The sequence below is a fragment of the Alosa sapidissima genome, chromosome 19, assembly GCF_018492685.1.
Source record: "Alosa sapidissima isolate fAloSap1 chromosome 19, fAloSap1.pri, whole genome shotgun sequence".
Lineage (NCBI taxonomy): Eukaryota > Metazoa > Chordata > Actinopteri > Clupeiformes > Clupeidae > Alosa > Alosa sapidissima.
Window position 1 is genome coordinate 28,077,843 of NC_055975.1, and position 20,000 is coordinate 28,097,842.

Sequence of the window (20,000 nt, forward strand, 5' to 3'; positions counted from 1 at the left end):
CACGAGCCTATGCAGTTACCCATTACCGTTAATGCCAACCATGTGTGGACGCTGCTGGACCGAGCCGTGCCCGTCTGTGTCTGCGTCGGCTGAGAGCAGACGCCTCTCGTCTCCTCTCCTCCGCGCCGGGGGTTTGTGTGCTTGGGGGGAGGGTGGTTGTTGGTGCTGTTGTTTCTTTTTCGGGTTTCTATTTTGTTTGTTGCCAAAGGGAGCTCCAGAATGATGGCGGTCCCCAGGCTGGTGGGGGGGTGATGTGGGGGTGATGTGGGGGTGCGATAAGCGCGAGCCTGGAGTGAGACGTGAGGGTAAGCGCTATCAGATGGGTTTGGCCCCGTCAGCTTGTGTGGACTGAGGTTTAAAGAAGTGTGTGGGTGCGTGTCAGCGGGTGCTGTCACAATTGAAACAAATGACAAATTGAGATGTCTGATTGCAAAGTAAAAACGTCGAACCACAATACAAGGTTTCACAAACTTTGTCATGAACAAAGATTATCGCATATCACGATCTGTTTTCTTTTCTTTTCTTTTTTTTTTTTTTGTGTTTTATTTCTGAATTCTTTCCGTAATCCTTGCACTAAGACTGCCGGAATTGTTTTGCAGTTGGAAGCCCCGGCTTGCGTTGGCTCACACCAGGTCATCCTGATATGCTGTCATGGCTGAAACATTTCTCTCCAGATGGGCCTGCTCCGAGCTTAACCTTCCCTGAATGAGCCAAGCTCAAGCACGGGTGCGAGCACAGCTGTTAGAAGGCTGGCTCCGTATTGTGTTTGGAGGCCAGCAGGTCCACAAACGGCCTTTGTGTGTGATGTAATGCCATAATGGTGCTCCTTCCGCACTTCCTATTTGTGGCATTGTAGAGCTCAAGCACACACACACGGCCTTGTTGGCTTAGTAATTCGAGCAGGATTAGTGTGTGCGACCGAGCTACAGGGGTTAGGCCATCCGCTAGAACCTTGTCCTTTTATGGACCTTCCCTCAGTGCTGGGGATTGAACCTAAATGTTTAGCCTGTGTGGATGCCCTCACAGAGCTCCCATAAATGGTTGTATGTGTGTTTATTTTTTCCGCGCAGGTCAAAGGTGAGGGTGGCGGCGGCCGGGATGTGCGTCAGATGCTCCGGAGCCTGCAGGAGCAGAACCAGCTGAGGTCCGACCCGCTCTCGCCGACCCGCCGGCACAAGCGCAGGTGGTCGCACCTCCGCTCCGACGCCTCGCTGCCCAAACCTGCCCCACAGGAGCAGGAGCCCTTCGTCCTGGACCTGAAGAACTTCCCGGACCTGGCCAAGGACCTGGGCTCACAGAACCCCAACATTCAGGTCAGATGCAGACACACGTACTGCCCATTCATATTGAATGTACTGTATATGTATGTATATGATTGTAATACATACTGGTATCCATATGTATTGAACATTTTGTCCATTCATATTGAATGTATATGTATGTATATGATCGTAATGTGTATATGTCCATATGTATTGAATGTGCTGTCCATTCATATTGAATCAGACCTCACATGCTGTCCATTCATATTGAATCAGACCTCACATGCTGTCCATTCATATTGAATCAGAACTCACATGCTGTCCATTTATATTGAATCAGAACTCACATGCTGTCCATTCATGTGGAATAAAACTTCACGGCTATGCATGTATACCCAAAAGGAAGGAATGCTTGATATCAATGTTTGTCATAAATCATTTCTCACTTACTTGCTGCTTTGTGAATCCAGTTTTATGGGTTTGTGCTGGAATTGTAATGGGCTAATAACTATAAAAACATCACAAAACATCAGTGTTGACTGAAAAAATAAGCTGCTTGCCCCATCATTGTTCTCAGTCTCATCAATCTAAAAATATTGTTCATTTTTATATTTATATTTTATATATTGTTCATTCCTTGGAACTCCCCCAGACCTTGCCTCTCCTACACTTCCTCAGGTAGCACTTAATCACTCCTAAAAAAAAGAGAAATGGTGCAGTAATGTCCTGTGGCTGTTGGGCCGAATTAATTAATCTCATTTGGCAACAGCTTTTTCCTGGGCAGTAATTAACCTCTGATCTCGTTGTTTCCCACTGTGTTTGTGTTCACACTGCACGCTGGTCCCCCATTCGTCCAGCCGGGTCCAGGCCTCGAGTGCTCGCGCACCAGGTCTGTACCTCCTCCGGACCCAGCTGATCTCCGCCAGAGGCCTCTAAATTTACACCGCACGCCCTGGCGCTAGTATGGCGTGCTCCAGGTCGACCATGATGCCGAAACATCTGTGCGGAGTTTGAGAGAGGAGGGGGAAAAAAAGTGCAGAACAATAACAAGAGTAGTCAGGAGGTGAAAGGGCACCATATTATTTTAACAAGCAGTTTGTAATGTTCTCTCCAGTCATAGATCTCAATCTTTTTAAAAAGGGGCTTTTTAAACTGGAAGTATTGGCGGGAAGAAATGTTTCTTTTATTTTTAGTGTCATTATGGACTTTATGTGTGCAAGTGGATTTAAAAGGAAATGAAGTTAGACTTCGGGGAAAACATTACACAAGGGAATATGGGTAACCAACTGTGTAAAAAAAATATCCTTGCTTCTTCTAATGGAGGAAAATGTTCTATTCTTCCAAGTGGGAATGGTCCTTCCTCCATATGCCCATCAAAGCCATTTAGCTTTTATATGCCTTTCCGCTCCAACCAGTTCCCACAACCATTCCCCAGTTTTAGGGTTTTCTATCTTGTTATCACATCGAAAGGTCATCATTGCTTTTGAGTGAGCCAGACTTGTTATGGTCCAGTAGTATGTTGGGCATGGCGCTGCCAAAAGGTTATATTAGGTCTTTAGAATGGGGAAACTGATGACAGCATTATCCGGTCGCCATTTTGTTTCTGACTTTAACAATGCACATGACTCAGCAGCCTGTCTAATGACCTGCAGTTAAGAGTTTTATACTTTCAACTATTGAAGTCTAGAGGACTCGAGTAAAGCTTGGGTTTCAAGCGCACCTGGTAGACGAGTATCCCCAGTCCCTCATCATGTTATTTTACTCTCATTCAGCACGATTTCAAACAAAGGTTCACTGAAATGAAACTATTCCTCTAATCATGTCCTACTGTGGAAATAGCTCTCAGTCGGACACCAAGGCTCCGTCACTTCCCGTACCTCAGCAGCCAAAAACAATGGCTGTCAACTGTATCTGCTTCATGAGTTCACTGTTTTTACCATCTCTGCATTCCTCTTTCACGCTTGACTCTGCCTCGAGCTATGAGGTTGGTGATTATCTCACCATCGGCACTGGGGTTGCTCATGGTTTACGTAGTGCATCTGTTTGATGCTCATTTAGAACCACAAACAGAAAACAACAGCTGGGTTCTAGAAAGCAGCCCCTCCAGAACCCGTGGATTCTAGAAGCGGAGTGTTGGATGGGCTGGAGGCGGGAGGTGGTGGGTGCCTGGCGGGTGGGGTGAGTGGGTGAGGGAGTGTGTGTCGCTGCTACTGTTGCCCACGCGCCTGCTTTGAGGGATACAGTACAAAAGCAAGCCTGTATAAACAGTTGTAGCTGCCATCAGATTGTTACGCAGTGAGGAAAATAAACAGCCAGCCCTTTGTCCGGGCCTGCAGAATGGACGTCTGGAGCCCTGCTATCTGTTGCCGCGAGCGCCTGCCCCCGAAGCAGCAAGCTCAGGCATGAACCAGTCAGCACAGAGGCCGACAGCATGCACAGCAGAAACAGTGGAGCAGTATTTCAACACAGACATCGCGGCGTTAGATTGCAAATCTTATTTGTGGCAGTATGTGGCAATGATTGATGATTTTTAATGTGTCAGTAAATTTGGTCAACTGTAAAACCACCGAGCTAACTTGTGACATTACAAGCAGCCAAGCAAAGTGCAAACATGGCTTCACTAGTTAATGTGTTTTTTTCCCCCTATATTAATTATTTTCTCACATTTTCATTGAAGATGAACTTTAGCCTGTTTTAGGAATACCGTAATTTCCCAACTATAAGCCGAGGTTTATACATTGATTAATACAACGTTTCCTCATGTTGACATTCAGAATTTACATTCAAAACAAAAACAACGTAAGACTTGTATACCACTACTTACATGCCCCTAATCAATAAATCAATCAATCAATCAATCAATCAAGGTTTATTTGTATAGCGCCTAGCAATACAAGGTGCTTTCCAAAGTGTAGTAAAGGTGTAGCTTAAGCCCACATACATACACAATACATACAAGACCACATAGATACAAAATACATACACACAAGACCACACAATAACACTACAAGACCTGACAGAATGGAGAGACTATGAGGCACTCTATAGTGCAAAAATTGAATTAGGAAATAAGGTCAAATAAAACAGTGAACGTAAAAATAAATAAATGAGTTAGCAAATAAATAAATTGTAGAAATGAATAAAGTAGTTCAATAAATATAGGAAATAAAATAGGTCATAGGCAGAAAACCACAAAATACATAGATAAGGTTAAAATATAAATATCAGTAGAGTAAAAGTCTGTGTCTGATGCGGTCGCTTTATTCTCCAGGTGACTATCGAGGTGGTGGACAACCCCCAGATGGAGATCGAGATGGACCTGGCCAAGGAGAGCCGCAACGACTGGTCCTTGTCGTCCGAGGACTGGCTGGGCCACAGGAAGCTGTTCTGGCCGCTGTTCTGGGAGTACCACGACCCGACGGAGGACAGCCAAGGCCAGGGCAGCCTGGAGGACAGTGATGAGGACTACTCGATCGACGGGGATGACGCCGTTCTCAGCGGGGTCGGAGGAGACTGGGAGAACAGGTGGAAGGGCTGGTATTCCAAAGACAACTACGGTGAGTGTGTGGTGGAGGGATGCTGCAGGTACCGTCACACCCATAGACGTATTCATATCTGTGGTCACTCCGGTGTGACGAGAATGTTGGAAAATGAAAGTTCTAAAAGATATCTGGGTCCACTCAGACCCCTCTGCACTGAATTTAACATGGAATTTTAGAACCTTACATTTGTACGGAACGGAATCTTTTATTAGAATCAGAATGTTCAAAACTCCCGTGCTGAAAGAGAGGATCGAGATTTGCATGCTGATTTGTCTCATACTGTATGTACTGTATGTACAGTTCTGTCATGTTGTCAAATGTTCCTTATTTCAGTTTGTTGAGATCCTTTGGCATACATCACCATAACTTGTATCCATTCTAGTCAACTTGAGTTTGTACTTGCCCAATTAATGCTTGAGACATACTTGGACTATATTATTTGACTACAAGAACAACAGTGTTGGCACAGTGAATGTTAGAGGACACACTTCTCTTGTATTACTGTCTAAACCCAAATTGTAGTACACTGAGGCCTACTCAGACATGCCACTGCTCGAGGCCAATCCCTGAAAGTCTCGCTGAAACAGGTCTTAACTAAATGTAATGGTGACAGAAGAAAAACTGTGTAACTTGATAGAGTCATGTTACACTTGAGCGTAATGAGGAGGTGTTAAGGCCCATATTTCTCTTGGTTTTTGTATGCGAATGTCAACAGTCAGACTCAAGTGTTGAACAGTGGAGTCTTGCATCACTTTGAAGCTGGGCTGAAGCGGTGGATGACAGATGACCAGCAATGCATGTTGATATTTCAGAAGGGCGCGTCTGAGAGCCTGCATGCTTTGGGCTAGTGTTTTGGTTCTGCTCTGTCATGGAAGTTATGATTGCTTGTCTTTGCGCTTTGTCAACGTCGGCCCGACTGCGTTCTCGCTGGGCGCTCTGAAGTGTTTTTTCTTCAGCCGATTTCCTCTCTTGTGCTCCAAACCGCCATGGAGGGCCTCGGACTCCTCAGTTCCCTGGACATGATTTATGATATAAGCTTGCACTCGAGCCGGCCCGGCGTAAACATGTCAGTCCTGGGGCGACGTGCGCCGACTCCGCTTTTGATGCCTATCAGTTGTAAACAGAAATAAGGAGGTGGGGGGGGGGCACTGTTGTGAAAAAACGCTTTTTATTTTCCATCAAACAAGCTGAACTTGTGGCTTATGTCTTTTAGTGTAGCCATTAAAAATGCCCAGAAGAGTATTCACACAGAGACCTTTATATTTTGTCCTCTGGGAGAAACGTCTCTCTCATGAACGTTCATGCCCTTTTTTAAACACCATCAAAGATCATGCTTAAGAGCTCTGAACCTTTGAATGATTTAGGTTGTGCTCAAGTAAATATACCCAGCCCCCCCCCCCCCCCCCCCCCCAAACACCATGTCACCCCCCCACCCCCACCCTTTTGTTTTCTTTTCTTTTTAGGCAGCTCTTCCATGGCTTTTTACAGAACATGAAAGTAAATATCCCCGGGTCTGAGTTCTGAATACAAGTTAAGTAATCTGTTTTATGATCAGAACTTCCTCTTTCACAGAGGCATCAGTAATGTGCTGTCAGTTCTGCTCTCCCTCAATGGGAAATCTCCTACACAGATAAGCTGCCCCAGGTCTGCTGCATGCCCATTGTTCTAGACCTTTTATATGTTTTTGTTTCCTCCTCTGAGCATAATACCTCATCATCCAGTGAGCTGATAGGGTCAGTGAGTAGGGTGGCACAGTACAGGACAGTAAAACCAGGCACAGCTCAGCACAGCACAGCTCAGCTCAGCACAGCACAACACAATACAGCATGACAAAACACAACACAACACAACACAGCACAGCACAACACAACACAACACAATACCGCAAAGCACAGCACAACACAACACAACACAACACAACACAACACAACACAGCACAGCACAGCACAACACAACACAACACAACACAACACAACACAATACCGCAAAGCACAACACAACACAACACAACACAGCACAGCACAACACAACACAACACAGCACAGCACAGCACAATTCCGCAAAGCACAACACAACACAACACAGCACAGCACAGCACAACACAACACAACACAACACAACACAACACAGCACAGCACAGCACAACACAACACAACACAATACCGCAAAGCACAGCACAACACAACACAACACAACACAACACAACACAACACAACACAACACAACACAACACAGCACAACACAGCACAGCACAACACAACACAACACAACACAACACAACACAGCACAGCACAGCACAATACCGCAAAGCACAACACAACACAACACAACACAACACAGCACAGCACAGCACAGCACAGCACAGCACAGCACAGCACAACACAACACAACACAACACAACACAACACAGTACAACACAGCACAACACAGTACAACACAGTACAACACAGCACAACACAACACAGTACAACACAGCACAGCACAGCACAACACAACACAACACAACACAACACAACACAACACAACACAGCACAGCACAGCACAGCACAGCACAGCACAACACAACACAACACAATACAACACAACACAACACAACACAACACAACACAACACAACACAACACAGCACATCACAGCACAACACAACACAATACCGCAAAGCACAGCACAACACAACACAACACAACACAACACAGCACAGCACAGCACAACACAACACAACACAACACAACACAACACAACACAACACAACACAACACAACACAGCACAGCACAATACCGCAAAGCACAACACAACACAACACAGCACAGCACAGCACAGCACAGCACAGCACAGCACAGCACAACACAACACAACACAACACAGCACAGCACAGCACAACACAACACAATACCGCAAAGCACAGCACAACACAACACAACACAACACAACACAGCACAACACAGCACAACACAACACAACACAACACAGCACAACACAACACAACACAGCACAACACAACACAACACAACACAACACAGCACAACACAGTACAACACAGCACAACACAGTACAACACAGTACAACACAGCACAACACAACACAGTACAGCACAGCACAACACAACACAACACAGCACGCTGTTACGAGTAAAAAAACATAGAGACACAGAGGAAACCGGAGATGGACCAGAAACGCTAAGGGACAGAGAGAGATAGATGGACAGAGGTGAGAGAGGGAGGAAGAGAGAAGGACTGATACAGAGAGAGAGAGGCAGGGAGGGGGAGGGAAGGAGGGAATGAGAGAGAGAGAGAGAGAGAGAGAGGCAGGGAGGGGGAGGGACAAAGAGAGAGTAGAGAGAGAGAGATGTTGCTATGACAAACTACAGTTCGTTTTCAAATGTTACTTGTGACAGTTGCTGAGCGACAAATATTGTTGTTGCTCGATAAGTCATTCTGAGTTGCAATATGTTGACTGATCAGCTTTGTAACGGTTATGTACAGATTGGAGGAGATGCTCAGGCTCTAAAAGACAGAGAGTGAAGAGAGAGCAAGTCTGGATTTATTCATTTGAGCACCAGAGCATGGAGAGGAGGAGGAGAACAGTGAGAGAGGAGAGGAGGAGAGGAGAAGAGAGGGAGAGGAACGGAGAGAGAGGGGAGGAGGAGAACAGAGGGAGAGGGTAGGAGGGGAGGGGAACAGAGAGAGAGGGGAGGAGAGGAGGAGAACAGAGGGAGGAGAGGAGGAGAACAGAGGGAGAGGAGACTAGAGGAGAGGAGAGGAGAGGAGAGGAGAGGAGGGAAACAGGGAGAGGAGGGAAACAGGGAGAGGAGGGGAGAAGAGGAGAGGAGGAGAACAGAGGGAGGAGAGGAGAGGAGAGGAGAGGAGAGGAGGAGAACAGAGAGAGGAGAGGAGAAGAGGAGAGGAGGAGAACAGAGAGAGGAGAGGAGAGGAGAGGAGAGGAGAGGAGAGGAGAGGAGAGGAGAGGAGAGGAGAGGAGGGAAACAGGGAGAGGAGGGGAGAGGAGTCTGTTAGATCCACTTTAGTGACCGCAGACACTGAAGCGTCAGCGCCTTTGTGTTTCTTTTGAAGGTGACACTGGTCCTCGCCATGCAGAGCGTCGAGCTTTGTGTTTTTGTAGAGCGGGCCTAGTGCGCTAGTGAGCAGCAAAGGGACACACACACACACACACACACACACACACACTCACATGAAGAAAGACATGCAGTAAATCTGTAGGCTACATAATCTCTAGCAGTTATATAATTGTGTAAAATATGCAACATATGAAGTAATTCAAATTTCAAGCGTTTTCACTTTCGCTTCATATTTACTTTACATTTTGCAACATAAAATAATAAAATATGAAGTAAATATGTAGTGAAAGGGGATGAAATATGTGATCTTCATGCATAAATAACATGGCTAATTAGCTGGCTAATGGCTAAGGGGTTGGTTGCTCCACCACACCACACACACACCACAGAACACACACACACCACAGCACAGCACACACACACACACACCACACCACAGCACACACACACACCACAGCACACACACACACACACACACACACACACACACACCACAGCACACACACACACACACACACACCACAGCACACACACACACACACACCACAGCACAGCCGTTGGCTCCGTGTCATTAGAGGGCCGTTGGCTCCATGTTATTAGAGGGCGACTCCAGAGCTGTGTGGTCCGTTCCCACTGCCAGGCCGAAGCAAGTGATTACAGACTGCGCCCGCTGCGGTCGTGTCAACACATGCACCTCACAGACTACAGCGGTCACCAGGCCAGGGGCCGATCCACAGCATCGGCGTCCACAGCGGCATTATGGGGGAAAAGAGACGCTAATGAATATGCTGAGTGGTGGAGGCCGACACCAGATATGTGTACCAAACCCAAGCATTAGTGTAAAACACAGGATGCAAATACGAAGTATGCTAATGACGCCGTAAATCTGCCAGTGTGTATGTGTGTGTGTGTGTGTGTGTGTGTGTGTGTGTGTGGTGATAGAGGAATAGGATTTTCCTTTGGCTGTACAGAGAGCAGCAAACGGCCCAGATGGCAACCGACTCTGAATGGCGTCTGGCCCGTATCTGAAGTGTGTTCACCAAACAGGGCTGAGAGTTCAAGTCAAACATGTTTTCCTTTTAAAACTTTTTAATTTTAACGTTGTGAAAACATTCCAATTTGTCCTGTTTTAATATGCTACCCTTAGTCCAGTATCCAAGGCTGTTCACTGGGGACTGCGTTCTTCAGAATAAAATATTTCTTCAGGTTTGAAAGCGAGTTCAGGTTCTGTGAGTTCAAAGCAGGTGAAAAACGTTGAAAACTGAAAACTGAAACTGAAACACACCTCTGATGCGGACCAAAAGCAGATCCTTTAAAAAATCACAGTCTATCTACAATACAGGATGTTGCATCAGAGTCAATCTACAGGATGTTGCATCAGAGTCAATCTACAATACAGGATGTTGCAGCAGAATCTATCTACATAGGATGTTGCATCAGAGTCTATCTACAATACAGGCTGTTGCATCAAACTACACAGCAGCACACTCAATGCAGGCCTATGCTATTCACTAATAACCATTGCATCTGTACGGTGTTATTGCCTACTGGAGATACTGAGGGGTTTGCAATACAATGTTTACGAGGTTAGCTATTTTGAGGGTTGTGTGGAGTTGTCAACAAGAAAATCCCTTTGAAGTTTCACAGGGTACTCAGCCAGTTTAAGTGTTTTTCCATTTGGAAAATCTTTGATTGGCCCAGATTTGGAAACACCTCTGAGCCTTGAGGAGACGCCAGGCCTTACGGTACTCATCGCCAGTGAGAGAGAGAGAGAGAGAGAGAGAGAGAGAGGCAGAGAGCGGCATCCTTTAAAGTCAGGTTGTTTTTCAATCCCACTCAGAGGGACTGTTCTTTAGAGAAAAAGAGAGAGGAAGTAGGGAGAAAGAGAGAGAGGGATATAAAGAGATAGAGTGAGAGAGAGATGGAGGGAGGAAGAGAGTGAGAGAGACAAGAGACAGAGAGAGAGAGAGAGAGCACAGGGTTCAAACATTCCAGGATTAAAGAAAAGAAGGGGAAAAGAGAAGGAGGGAGGGAGGGAGGGGATGAGTGGGGCATGTCATCAACACCTCCCTGTTTCCCTTGGCAGCAGCCGTGCTGTAGGCTCCTCTGGTCCTGGCCCCCGGCTCACAATTAGCAACACACTGCTAACCGCCAGCAGCACAGCCCAGCACAGCCCAGCACAGCCCAGACCAGCCCAGCGCGGTCAGGACACATTAGCCGTCAGGACCCGGGCAGCACGGGGGCAACATGAACTAATCAGTCTGCTGTTTCCCCTCCCCTCTTCCCCCCTCTCCACATCCTCCTCTCCACATCCTCCTCTCCACATCCTCCTCTCTCCACACTCCTCTCTCCCCTCTCCTCTCCCCTCCTCTCTCCCCTCTCCTCTCTTCTCCTCTCCACACTCCTCTACCCCCTCCCCTCTCCTCTCCACACTCCTCTCTCCCCTCTTCTCTCCTCTCTCCTCTCCCCTCCTCTCATCTCCTCTACCCTCTCTCTCCTCTCCCCTCCTCTCTCCCCTCTCCTCTCTTCTCCTCTCCACACTCCTCTCTCCTCTCCCCTCCTCTCTCCCCTCTCCTCTCTTCTCCCCTCCTCTCTCCCCTCTCCTCTCTTCTCCTCTCCACACTCCTCTCTCCTCTCCCCTCCTCTCATCTCCTCTCCCCTCTTCTCTCCTCTCTCCTCTACCCCCTCCCCTCTCCTCTCCACACTCCTCTCTCCCCTCTTCTCTCCTCTCTCCTCTCCCCTCCTCTCATCTCCTCTACCCTCTCTCTCCTCTCCCCTCCTCTCTCCCCTCTCCTCTCTTCTCCTCTCCACACTCCTCTCTCCTCTCCCCTCCTCTCATCTCCTCTCCCCTCTTCTCTCCTCTCTCCTCTACCCCCTCCCCTCTCCTCTCCACACTCCTCTCTCCCCTCTTCTCTCCTCTCTCCTCTCCCCTCCTCTCATCTCCTCTACCCTCTCTCTCCTCTACCCTCTCTCTCCTCTCCCTGCTTCTCTCTCTCTCCCTGCTTCTCTCTCTCTCCCTGCTTCTCTCTCCCTCTCTCCTCTCCCATATTCTCTCTCTCACCCCTTTGTTCAGGAAACAGTGACAGAGAGAGAGACAGAGAGAGAGAGACAGAGACAGAGAGAGAGAGAGAGAGAATAAAGGAAGGGTAAAAAAGAGAAACTAAACTGTCCCGCTGAAGTGTTTGTGTTGGCTGGCCTTCGCACTGCTATAAGTGGAGTTCGCCACTGACAAATTTATTACCACACACACACACACACACACCAATGCCAATGTGCCAGTTAGCTTCATATCCTGTTCATTAGTGCGATTATATTTTACCGAGACACACTGTGCGTGATATTAATACAGTCACGCGTCATTACCGTCGCTGTGTGGACTGAAAGCCGAGATGCCCAGTCTCACTCCCTGGCTGGCCGTTTGGGTATTTCTGCCCTCTGTTAGATCCACTGATGATGCTCTGCTTGGATGCTTGGACGCCGCTTGTTAGTGGATCTGAAAGGTGTGGGTGTGTGTGTGTGTGTGTGTGGGGGGGGGGGGGGGGGGGGCACTTTAATGATTTCTCTCCCGAACCTGCCGTTGCAAGACCATGCTGCTTTAGATAAAAGCATCAGCTAAGTGCCAGTCACCTCATTGTGCTCATTGTAGAGGAAAGCCGTTGGGTGGAGGGCTGTGCTGTGTAAAGGGCGTAGGGGAAGGTGTCTCTGAATGAGTTGTAGGAGTCCCTGGCCTGCTGCTGCTGTGTTGACAGTGAGAGGCTCGTGCTGTGGCTTCAGCTCATTCCCTCTGATGGCTTTACTGCACGGAGCACCCGCCGACAGAGCGAGGAATGTGCTAGTCTCACTTCAAAGGCTGGGCTGCTTTTCTAATGTCCTGCCTGCCACTGGACTCCATGCCCCCCCACCCCACCATAACCCAACCCATTCCAAATTGTTCACTTTCAACTGTTATCCTTAGTCCAGTGTCCATGTCCAGGGAGAACTACGTCCTCAGAACGTTTGCTTGAGTTTTTGGTTTTGCAAACTTACAGCATGACGAGAAACTTCGAAAAAAAAGAAAAAAAGTCTCATTTGAAAACACAGATTGGATATACATGGTGACATGGGCCGTGCTTTTCTAATGTGTACACGCTGGACTCTTCTCTCCTACCCCCGTCCACCCCCAACAGAGTACGAGGAGGAGGAGTGGAGTGAATGGTCGCCCTGCAGCGTCACCTGTGGCCATGGCAACCAGAAGAGAGTTCGTTCCTGTGGCTACGCCTGTACGGCAACAGAGTCCAGAACGTGTGACCTCGAGAGGTGCCCAGGTATGGCAGCACCTCGACACCATTCGCATGAGTCTTTTCTAGGTGTTTTTTCCACAGTGAACACTTTTAATCCAATCCTAGTAACAATCCCTGCGAAGATCCCACACCCACCTTTTTTCCCCAATATGGCATCTAGGTCATTCTCGACATCACGGCTACTTCCAGTTTGGGACAACTCGGTGAAAACAAACACATGGACAACTGAAGCAAATTTTAAAATGATACTGAATAATCACCATTCAGGTGCGTCATTTGTCTGTGTGTCAGCTGATAGTTTGTAGGGTCACTCATTTATTCCAGCTGTCGTCAACTTTAGACTTAAGTATAAGTATAAGTATAAGTATATATACTCTTTTGATCCCGCGAGGAAAATTTGGTCTCTGCATTTATCCCAATCCGTGAATTAGTGAAACACACTCAGCACACAGTGAACACACAGTGAGGTGAAGCACACACTAATCCCGGCGCAGTGAGCTGCCTGCAACAGCGGCGCTCTGGGAGCAGTGAGGGGTTAGGTGCCTTGCTCAAGGGTACTTCAGCCATGCCTACTGGTCGGGGTTCGAACCGGCAACCCTCCGGTTACAAGTCCGAAGCGCTAACCAGTAGGCCACGGCTACCCCAAACTTTAATGCTTTTGCTTTTTCAAACTTTAAAGACTTTAATGCTTTTGCCCCTAGCTCATCAAAGTAGTTCTATGACATTTTCAATGACCAAACACAACGAGGTGGTTTTGTTTTCTCACGACTGCAGCCCATAGACTGCGCTTTTATGTCAGGAGGAAATGACGGTACCAGAATGTCGAGACGAGGAGCGGTATATTTTTCCGAGCACCAGGAGTTTGGCCCCCGGCTCGACTCCCATCCCATTTCATTTCATCATCTTGCTACTCCATTTCCAACGGGGGATCCACACACTTCCTGTTTCCCATCATTCTTTGCTCCAGCCAGACCAGACGGAACTCTTCAGTACGGCCCCGCTGGAGTCATTTGTGGTGTGGGTACTGGATGTGGTGAAACATATGGATCGAGAGAACACGCAGTACATATTGCCTTTAGAGCTGGATGAAGATACATTTATTTAGCGTATGAATAACATTTCTGAAACTCATACATGTGTAAACTCATAGTTCATATGCATGTGAATTGTGCACGGAGTTGGGTACGGAGGAAAAGACCCGGTAGAAAGAGTCTTTCATGGAACATTTACACAGAAGCAGCCTGATTCTAACAGGCTAGATAAAGTCAGATTAAGGCAAAGATAACTGGATTATCACGTCTGAACAATAGTAATGCTGTTAAGTCAGAAAGGTTACACAAAGTCAGAACACAAAGAGAGTCGTTGATCAGCCTCTGACCAAATGTGTGGCCAAACGGAGTGTACTGGCGCTCAGAGCAGTCGCACAGCATGCACTGTCTCCATATTGCTTGTAGGTCGTAGAGCACACACGTGTGTCTGAATGAAGGCTTTCACTCTGTGTGTGAGTGTGTGTTTGTGCGGGTATGTGTGTGTGTATGTGTGTATATGTGTGTGTGCTCGTACACGTGTGTGTGTGTGTGTGTGTGTGTGTGTGTGTGTGTATGTGTGTGTCTCCAGCGGTCCAAGGCCAACCTATAAGACAGGCCCTCCAGTCTTGTCCCGAACACATGCAGGCCGAGACTGTAGCCAGTGCCAGCACCTCACACAGCCATACGTCACACACACACACACACACACACACACACATTCACATATGGACGGCCGCCTCAAGGACGATGAAATACGCTGCGCTCATTGGTGTACGGACACTCACATCCATCACCATTTCAGCACGCTGTCGGCCCATGTTAAATATGACCGTTGGCGGAGGTTAAATACGACCGGCCGGCCGTTTCTGATGGAGCCAGATCAGAGGCAGACCCATGCCCGGTCTGAGAGCTCTTCGCTGGGCTCAGAACAGACTCATCTCTTGCAGCTGTAGTGGAAGACGGTCACCATGTGAGAGTCAGATGCATTTCCCCAGGTCTTCTCTGGTGTTCCTGAGGAGAATGCACAGTGTGCACTGACCCATGGGGAGATTAGTCAACATTCAGTGTGTAACAAAATGAAATCAGTTCAGTTTTCATAGTTTCCAGCAACGGGTCACAGCAGGAATATACACTATGCCCCACACCCCACTCACCCCATCTCCTGTAGATGCATAGCGTGTGAGCTGATTTGTGTACCGCTAGTATTGTTGTTTGAATTAAAGGGAACGTTAGTCCAGAAGACATGTGTTATTGTTGTTTTGATTGAAGGGAAAGTTCTCAAAGACATGAAATGATCATGACCTGTGTGTCTGCCTGTCTGCAGATGACCTGAATGCAGTGACGGAGCTTATGCCTATCGCCATGGACAACACCACCCAGTCTTTTGGCACAGGTCAGTATAGTGTGTGTGTGTGTGTGTGTGTGTTTGTCCATTTGCATGTGTTATGTGTCTGTATCTGTGTATACTACTGTGAGTAGATAATAGTTTAAATAGTTCAATATATTTTGTTGGATGATGATAATGCAAGAAATTCAACAGAGTCAATGTCAATGTCAAATACATTTTAGAGAGATTCAGTGTCACAACATGACAAAGAAACATCCTGTCTGTCAGAAAAGAAAATCTCTCCTAATTTGTCTCTGGTAAATTGGTAAATTGGGAGCCGTTATTTATGTATAACCGATGAAGTGAATAAAAGTCGACTTCTCTCATAGCACCCTCTGGACCACGGTGTTGAGATTGACTTTGCGCCCGTGTGTCTATGAATGAACAGATATTGGCCACATTTTTGTCTCGTATTACGCTCGCTTCTACTTCTGGAGGAAATCTTAGCTGAACACACTAATGACATGTTCGGTCTGGTCCTCTGGACCGGTGGGCTTTTCAAGCCCGGCCGACCACTCTGATTTAGCCACGGTGTCCAGTTTAATGCACGTTTCCCCCCGCAGTTTAAACGGTTTTGTTCCATCATGAAAACAGCTCTTCAGGGGCTGCAATCACAGGAAGACAGTGGGAGTCTGCTTGAGCGCTCACAGAAAAAAAAGATAGCGGAGGAAAAATCCCACATTCACCACGTTTCAGATTGCTCCTTGGAGAGCACTACAGAAACCATGAAATAATGTATCCTCTTCCAAAAACTATATTATTTGCTTTTTAGTTTTGTTTTATTGGTCTCCCTCTTTTGGCTCGGTGCATTGAAAGTGATAGCTCCTTTTACTTTACAATAATAATAAAGATCACGGTATGAAAACAAAACATGATAAAGTGTCAGAAGCTTTTTTTTGTCATTTTTTCATATACAACGGAACATAAATGTTTGTAATGAATGTGTTCCAATTCCCGACCACAGCCTCCAACATCGATTTGATTATTTGGCAGGGGGGTGACCTATGTTGAGACCTTGTCATATAGTTATGGTCTCCTGTACCGGGTAATTGCAGCGAGCCCAAGTGTAGGATATTCCATTTTAATATGCTGCGATCCCTTAGACGCGCTGGCCTGGCCTGCTTCGCCTCCTGTCTGAGTCTCTGCTCTGATGAACGTGGAGCTCGCGCTCGTCCAGGTTGTAAATGATTAATGGGCTTGCTAGTGAGCTTTCTCACGTCTCGTTGTCCTCACTTGCCAAGAACACACAGTTCAGTGATGTTCTCTAGCCCCGATGTGCTCGATTTGAGAGCGTTAAGGAGCCTTGTGGGTGTAGCTGATGTGTCTGCCTCACTCTCTCTCTCTCTCTCCCTCTCTCTGATTGACCGTTCGCAGATGTGGACAGCTGTGAGAAGTGGCTGAACTGTAAGAACGACTTCCTGCAGAAGTACCTGCACCAGGTGCTGACGGAGCTCCCTAGCTGCCCGTGCGCGTACCCGTCCGAGGCCGTCTACAGCACGGTCAACATCTTCGACGGCCAGCTGCAGAAGACGTTCCGCTGGCGCGACGCCAGCGGCCCCAAGGAGCGGCTGGACATCTACAAGCCCGGCGCCCACTTCTGCGCGCGCTCCATGCTGTCGTTCGACAGCACCACGCTGGCGGCGCAGCACTGTTGCTACGACGACCACATGAAGCTCATCACGCGCGGCAAAGGCGCCGGCGCCCCCAACCTCATCAGCACCGAGTTCTCGCCCGAGCTCCACTACAAAGTGGACGTGCTGCCCTGGATCCTGTGCAAAGGGGACTGGAGCCGCGTCCACTCGGCGCGTCCGCCCAACAACGGCCTGCGGTGCACCGCCAACCCGGCCGACCCTGTCTACTTGCTGGAGCTGGAGGAGGCTCGCGAGTATTGACCTAAGCCTCGCTAGGGAGGAGGGGGGGGGGGGGGTGTTGGACAGCTGAGTCATTTGTCAAAGAGAGAAAAAAACCTTGCCACCGTCCAATATTGAGACAAATTGCGCCCCGCTAATTATGCAGGCTGAGTTTGTCTACTGAGCACAAGGGCCCAATGACGCCATTGGGAGGCTTTTGGGAGCTATTTTCTTCTTTTTCTTATTGGTATTTCAAAATGAGCGGCGTTAGATCCCACTGTCTCACACATCAACACTTCAGCTGGAGAGGCAGTCTGCGGAGTTTGGCGCTGCTTGTGATCCAGCCCTGTAATTTATGTCCGAGGCTTGGAGCTGTGGTTGGGATAAACCATACACTGTTTATGCACATCTTAGCTGAAATAACACTGGGTTAGAGAGCTGGGATCAAGCCTCAGGTGGAGAACAGTGATGCAACAGTCTCTCTCTCTCTTTCTCTCTTTCTCTCTTTCTCTCTCTCTCTCTCTCTCTCTCTGTCTCTGTCTTGCTCTCTCCTCATACGTCCTCTCGCTCTTGCACATTTTTCTATCTTGTCTTTGTCTCTGGCTTTGAAAGTTTCTCCCTTTTTCTGTATGTCTTCTTCTGCAATCTTTAAAGTGGTCCAACGCTCTCCCTCCACATCCTCAGACTGTGTACTAGAGGCTGAGAAACAGCGGGTCTGTGGAGGACCCTGGGCCCTTGTGCCCTGGAAGTCTTTGTATTTATTGGATTGGTATCGAGCCATCGCCAGTGTTCTCAAGGGACTACTCGAATCTCTCTCCTGAAAGGAATTCCCATCTAGCTGCTAAAGTTGCCATGAATTCAAACAGAATGCTGGCTTTTGTTGTTCTATAGATTATCTCTCTCTCTCTCTCTCTCTCTCTCTCTCTCTCTCTCTCTCTCTCTCTCTCTCTCTCTCTCTCTCTCTCTCTCTCTGTGTCCCCCACCTCCTGGACCTGGCTTGGCTCCAACCTGAGTGAGATGAGCCATAACACATTAAACACAAGCCTTGGGTGCATTCTCCAACTGCTTCAAGTTCTTACGGGAAACTTTCATATTTTAGAAACGTGCCTGTTGTTCCTCCAAATGCAGTTATATCTGCTGTCATAGGACAAAATATTTTCACAGACTGAATTGACCTTTGATAGATGCCTGAGGATAAATGCACAGGAGCCTAATGAGGCAGCGGGAGAGAGGAGAGTGAATGCAGGCCTTGTGTTCTTTCGCAAGCGCTTATCTTATTTTTACTGCAGCCTGTAGTGTTGCTCAATACAACCCTAAACATAATTGAATTCCACTGTGAAGGATTATTTTTTTTTTGCCTGTTAACAAGTTCTGTCTTTGTGTGAAATGCAATCGGAGAAGCCCCTGACACACCGGCGTGGGCAGCAGTGGTGATGTTGACGGACGGAGGGCTTTTCTGCCGAAGGCAGGACTGACATCCTGGAAGTAAACGTGCGAGTCCGTAAACACAGGACCCCTTTGAACGACCCGCACTGGTCCCCGGAGTACAATCAAAGGCTTGTACCTGCTGTAGGATGTTGTTTTAAGGGCTAAAGCCTTCTCTTAAAGAGTGTGTATGTATTACAGCCTCTTGCCATTGTGCAAGGGGTGGAACCAAATCGCTCTTGATTTGATAGTGAAGGGACACGCGTTGATGGAAAACCTTTTCACGCAGGGGCCGCATCTGGTAGAGGTGACATCTTACTGTGTCAGGAAGTGTGTGGAGTTCTCTCTTCCCCACACAGTCCAAGGCCATCTGATCCAAGTGTCTTTAGGAAATGACATTCTACAGTCTTAGAACAAAATAGCAAAAAAAACTGATCATTGGACTTTTCCCCATAGTTGAACTCATTCTTCGTAGAAACCTATAATCTAACACCGTTTTAATCTTCTCTATCTTCAGGTTAAAAAGGATTCCATAAGTGTTCTTTACCATACTGTACATTGGTAGCTCAAAAGGTTCCAAAGAGATTCTGTCTAGAACTTTTATCTAGAACCTCTACTTCTATCAGTCTAAAAGCTGTTATGAGTACATGAGTGAAGAACTCTTGTCCTCTAAGAGTGTTTGTACTCATCCAACTCCAGATCAAGTGCATGTGCTTCTTTTGGATATAAATAATCTGCCAGAAATCTGCAACAACCAAAGCAGAAAAAACAAGTGCAGGTGGAGTAGGCACTTCCTTACTGATTAGAATGTGTGTCTTGTTTTGTTCTTATGAATGAATATGCATCAATTCATGAAATGGAATGTTTTTATTTTATTTCCAGCTTTTTTTCCAGTCATTCAGTCAAGTCAAGTCGGTCCAGTCAAGTGTTAAATTATGCACACATAATTCTTATTTATAGTTTCATAATCACATACTCAGTATTTTCTGGTTTATATTGTAATTGAATGTGAGTTGAAAGTATGTATGGACAGTGTTATGGATATAACATCATATTCCTCTTCTGTGTAAAGAAAAAAAAAGACTATGAATAGTTTCCCTTGTAGGCAATCTTCCTGCGATATGTGAGTGTGTACTTTTCCATGGGCATTG

General features: G+C 47.2%; 1 protein-coding gene across 4 annotated transcripts in view; it reads left to right on the forward strand.

Moving 5' to 3' along the window:
* Positions 1-20,000, forward strand: part of ism2a (isthmin 2a) — a 37,935-nt gene that overhangs the window by 7,304 nt on the left and 10,631 nt on the right. For 3 of the 4 annotated variants that reach the window (XR_006025394.1, XM_042072154.1, XM_042072156.1), the window contains exons 2-6: positions 1,071-1,313; positions 4,534-4,819; positions 13,046-13,183; positions 15,512-15,580; positions 16,949-20,000. The exon at positions 16,949-20,000 is cut by the window's right edge. Coding sequence is in view for 3 of the 4 variants with exons in the window: in XM_042072154.1 (XP_041928088.1) it covers positions 1,071-1,313; positions 4,534-4,819; positions 13,046-13,183; positions 15,512-15,580; positions 16,949-17,466 (1,254 nt within the window). In the remaining variant the exon portion in view is untranslated. The remainder of the gene's footprint in view (positions 1-1,070; positions 1,314-4,533; positions 4,820-13,045; positions 13,184-15,511; positions 15,581-16,948) is intronic. The other variant, XM_042072155.1, reaches the window with a different exon arrangement.